Raw genomic sequence first — 4965 nt, 5'->3', positions numbered from 1 at the left:
CTCAGGTAGCGAGGAGGAGGAGTTGTCTCGGTGTGACGGCGGGACAGGTAGGGACTGTTTTCTGCGCTGCGTCCCCCGGACCTCTCTGCTGCTCCGTTGACTTTTGGGGTACGTCTCACCCCTCCGTCCGAGCCCCGTCGGCCTCCTCCGCCCTGGGAAAGTGACCGGACCTTAGCTCCAGGGCTGTAGGTCTTAGTGGTCTCTGCTCTTCGGCTGCTGTGGTTCAGGTTCGTCCATGGCCCGTCCCCTCTTTCTGCCCCAGGTCCTTTCTCTCTCTGCCTGGTTTGTAACGCCACTCCCTCTGAGCAGAGAGACACGTCCAGACTCTGTGTTGAGTGCGAAGGATACTGTTCACTGACCAGAGGAGTGCTCCTGCAGCTTTCTCCTCCAGTGTTGTAGGCACTGGTGCTGTCCTTGTCGGAGCGCTCCCGGTCTGGGAGCTCGTTGATGTCTGACAGCGCGTGGTGACACAAGTCCTCGCTGGCCAAGTTACCGATGCTGTCGAAGCGTCCCACGCCGCCTCCTGCTCCTCCTGCCGCCGCTCCGTTTTTCTCCTCCACAGGCCAGGCCTTCAGACATCGCTCCCTCAGCTGCTGCATCTTCTGCGCCCTCAGGATGTTGCGGCACTTGAACTCCAGGTGGCGCAGCTCCTCCTCCAGCAGGGCCAGTTCGTGCTGGGTCAGACCCTCGTTCCTGTTGACGTCCAGTGGGACGCCGTCGACCTCGTGCACGTTACTGTTCTGTTCGTAGTAACACTTGATCTCCAGCAGCTCCTTGTACCTCTCGCACTCCTCCTCCGTCAGCCCCGGCATCACCGTCCTCATGGCGTCGGCCACGTACGTCTTCTCCAGTCGCTCCAGCTGCTCCAGCCCTCCTCCACCGACGCTGTCCATCCCCCGGAGGGAGTCGGTGCTAAACCGGAGGTCATGGGAGTGCAGCAGCGCTGGAGCGTCTCCTGCTCCGGATAAAAACCTCCGCATGCTGCCCGGTGTGTTGGTGGCGTTCGTGTTGGAGGCGCTGGTGTGGTCGTCTCCCAGGAGGTCGTGTTCCGACGACTCCTCGTAGCGCGTGCTTTCGTCCGTGCGGCCCAGCCCACTGTCCAGCTCCTGACTGTTGCTCAGCACCGTCTGCAGCAGATCGGGCGAGTCCCTGCTCAGTGAGTGACCGTGGCTTCCTTTACCACCACCACCTGCGACACCACCTGGTGGAACGTCCGGGTCGGTGCTGTTGTTTCTCACTGCGTGGCTCCTGGACAGATGGACAGCATTGTCCAGTGGCTCCAGGTCCAGCTCATTCGGCTCCAGCTGGTTCTCGTTCTGGAAAGGTAAAGGTTAAAGGTCATAGTTGAAAAAACTTTTTTTAAATAAAGTGAAATATGGAGGAAATTTCGAGAATGTTTCAGCCGCTAAGTTATCAGTTACAGGTTAGAGAGACAACGGTTTAAAATCTTATAAAATGGGATTAAGCTATGACAAAAATATAATATTGATTTTAAATCAAAGATTTTTTAGTTTTTCTTGTGTTAGACAATGATGTGACCCGTTTAAATACAATAATATTGTGTTTTAATATTTTAAAACACATTTCGAATTCTTGTTTTTTGTGTTAATAAATGTTACACGTAAAATGTAATTTAAAAACACAACAAAAACAACAAATGTCCATTGTTTCCCTTGTGTTTGTGTGTGTGATTAGGTATGAAACATAACTAGTACTCAAGTACTTTTGCCAGTACTTTAGAAAAAAATACTGGTACTTTCTGGGTACATTTACAGGCACATGAATTTAACATTCTCTTGATTTGTCTTGATTTTTTTTTCTTAATTTAAATTTTTTTTTAGTTTTAATTTGAATAAAAACATAGTTTAGTGTCAACATGGAGAACGAGGGGGGGGGGCATAATAGTCACATCTGCAAAGGGGAGGGGTTGTGGGGGCTGCAGAAAAAGTTGGAGAACCGCTGATCTAGACTGATCCAGTCTGTGTACGTGACTTGATTTAACGTCTTTCGTTCTTACTGCGTTTCTCTTCATATTAGCCGACAGGTCACTCCTCGTACAGTGATTGGATTTGAATGTGAATTGTATGCAGATGACGTATTGATCATCTTGGCCTTCATTCATATTCCTGGGCGACCCCTCCACGATTCTCACGTTCTCCCCGAAGACAACAGATCAAGCTCTAATCTCTCCGTGTGCGTTTCCCTTGGATGATTTTCTTTCTCCTTCCTCTCTTGAATCTTAATGTGAGCCGACGCCCCGCTGATATAAATCTCCTCGGCCGTTAACATTCTGAACACCGCCCGTCTCTCTAAATCCAAGGACAGGTTAAATCTACTCTTAGTTTCATCAATACACCGACACAAGAATCCTGATCAGTATCAGCCAAAACTGTTTGTCTCCGTCTGTAGTTGTTTGTTTTGCTGGTAAATATAACGTATTTTTAATAAATCTCACGTCAAGATGCAAATATTTACTACAATAAAACCTGTAGCCCACGTGGATTTTTACCAGCCCGTTTTTGCTGCCCTGCCCACATCTGCAGTGAGAGTGACCTTGAGGGGAGACAAAGCCACGTTACCACGTTAGCAGCGGGAGCGTGAGCGCAATTTGTCTCTGACACCGTTTTCACGCAACCTGTGTTTACATCATGTTCCCGTCCCATCGATGTCCCACAAAAAAAAAAACAAAAGAAAACCCTGACCTCTGTCTCAGGTCGTGCCAGGAGCAGGGAGACGTTGGTGCTGTCCTCCCTGGTCAGGATGGCCACGGCTTCCTCTCTGTCCTGGATGTCGAATCCATTGATCTAGAGAAGTGAAAGAGAAAAGAAAAATCCTGGATGTCGAATCCATTGATCTAGAAAAGTGAAAGAGAAAAATGAGCAAATGATTTAGTTTAAGCCTCATCGTAGAACCTAAGGATTAGATCGATTCACTCTCTTCACTAAAGGGTTGAATTCTCCAGAGTTTAATCTCCGAGAGGCTTAGTGAGGATAATGACACCGAGGATGTTACAGGAGAATCTGCTGCGTTAACAGTCACTTAAGGGACGGATGTACGAATATATGAATACATATACATATACATATACATATATATATATATAGAGAGAGAGAGAGATACTGTATTCAATTAATATGCGGTATATATGTATATATATACATATATCCACATATATTTATGTAGATATAAGCAGTACATTTGTCATATATATACCGGTACACATGTTTATATATGTGTAAACATAAATGTATTTTATATGTGTAGTAAGTTTTATTTTATATTTTAAATATATGATATATGTCGTAACTATGTTTATATATAATATATGGTGTATATGTTTATATACTGTATAGTATTTGTATATGTATGTATGTCTATATATGCATGTATATATATATTTATATATTCTATATAAATATATATATATATATATATATTTATATGCTTGTTCAACAGACCACATTTCTGCTCATTTAAAGTTGTCATGTGATATTTTTACAGATTTACTACAAGAACACGTCTGAACCTGGAGAATTCTGTCTCCCTTGCGGATGCGGCCGTCTATTGCAGCGATACTGTTGGGGTTGACCTGAAAGACAGAGAGTGGAGAAGTGAAAGGTGAGTTGAGAAAAATGTAATTATCACAATTATTCTTTTCTTTACACATTCTCTACTCTCAGTGTGTGTCGTCGGTCATCAACCTGGGGGTCGGGTTAAAGTCCTGGTGCGTTTTCTTACCTCTCCTATGTATATTCCCAGGTCCTCCTCATCATCGGTTCTGTAGCACACCGTCAGTCCCAGTTTGTCCTGCTGCCGCAGCTTACACAGCTCCACCTCCTGCAGAGACAGAAGGGTGAGTTTGTCAGAGAGACAACGGTGGGGGGGGGCGGTCATTAACGAGCTCTCACCTCATATTCTAGCTCGTCCTGTCGGTCCACTTCATGCTGACTTATGTCAAAGTAGTCGTTTGGGTCGTAGTAGACCGGTTCTGTAAATCTGAGGAGGACGAGAGGACAGAGTGTTAACATGACCGACCAAAACACCTGAAGACAACTGGACAGAGTCCAGAGGTCAACGACCCCGCCCCAACTCACAGCTCACTGAACAGATACGGCTCCAGTAACGGGGGCAGAGGAGGTGACGGAGGAGGGTCTGGTTGGGGTGGGTCTCCACAGGGGTGCGCTCCGCTCTTTCCCAGAGTCAGCATATGCTGGAAGCTGATGTCTGTCTGGGTGCAGCTGTCCACGCAGTCGGCAACGCCCATGGTCACTGACCCGAAACCGCCCGCAGCTCCTGCTGCTCCCGCTTGGCCGCGAGGCCCCCGCCTCAGTATGCTGGACAGTAGGGGGTCCCGTATGTCCACGACGGGATCCCTGGAGAGACGGGACAGTTCCTTCCCGTTAACCTGTAAAAACAAAGTTAGTCAGAATCAACGAGTCCATCTGAGACTTAGTCACGTGTTACTGACAGAAAAAAAACACAGGACGACAACAGAGGAGGACGACTGAGGAGGGGCGGGGGGGGGGCTACACATCCAGGTTAATGGGTTAGTGGGACACAGGGACAGGGACAGGGTCCACAGTCAGGGACTGAGCTAAGTCAACAGTAAGTCAACGATAACATCTGAACATGAACTAGTTTGAACCAGTTTAACACACACACACACAGACACACACAGGGGTCCCGACACCAGGTCACATGACGCAGACCAAATGACAGTTTTAAAAACCTTCAGTCGACCCTCAGCATCAACAGAGCGCAGCATGTTATTAATGTGGCTCCTCTGTGGAGAGAAGGAAAAAAACAGTGTGGAGGAGAGTTAATATAGGAGTTAGGGATAAAGGAGGGTGATGGAGGAAATAAATATATACATATATTTATATATATATTTTCATTGGAAGGACATGTTTGAGACACCTGTCTCTGCAATTATATATATATATATATATATATAGTTGAAGACAC

The 4965-nt window shown here is 46.7% G+C and overlaps 1 protein-coding gene and 1 long non-coding RNA gene across 3 annotated transcripts in view; one reads left to right on the top strand and one right to left on the bottom strand.

Moving 5' to 3' along the window:
• Positions 1-3853, top strand: part of LOC112487661 (uncharacterized) — a 14871-nt gene extending 11018 nt beyond the window's left edge. The window contains exons 3-4 of one of the 2 annotated variants that reach the window (XR_003050976.1): positions 3514-3618; positions 3760-3853. This is a non-coding gene — a long non-coding RNA (uncharacterized LOC112487661). Of the gene's footprint in view, positions 1-3501; positions 3619-3759 lie in introns of both variants that reach the window. The other variant, XR_003050975.1, reaches the window with a different exon arrangement.
• LOC103385381 (PDZ domain-containing protein 4) overlaps positions 1-4965 on the bottom strand; it is a 20843-nt gene that overhangs the window by 9675 nt on the left and 6203 nt on the right. The window contains exons 2-8 of the mRNA XM_008319244.3: positions 4730-4783; positions 4095-4405; positions 3909-3996; positions 3739-3837; positions 3527-3589; positions 2703-2804; positions 714-1316 (exon numbers count right to left, since the gene is read on the bottom strand). Of these exons, the coding sequence (XP_008317466.1) occupies positions 714-1316; positions 2703-2804; positions 3527-3589; positions 3739-3837; positions 3909-3996; positions 4095-4405; positions 4730-4783 (1320 nt within the window). The remainder of the gene's footprint in view (positions 1-713; positions 1317-2702; positions 2805-3526; positions 3590-3738; positions 3838-3908; positions 3997-4094; positions 4406-4729; positions 4784-4965) is intronic.

This window comes from Cynoglossus semilaevis, chromosome 10, assembly GCF_000523025.1.
Source record: "Cynoglossus semilaevis isolate Cse_v1.0 chromosome 10, Cse_v1.0, whole genome shotgun sequence".
Lineage (NCBI taxonomy): Eukaryota > Metazoa > Chordata > Actinopteri > Pleuronectiformes > Cynoglossidae > Cynoglossus > Cynoglossus semilaevis.
This window is presented reverse-complemented; position numbering and strand designations above follow the sequence as displayed.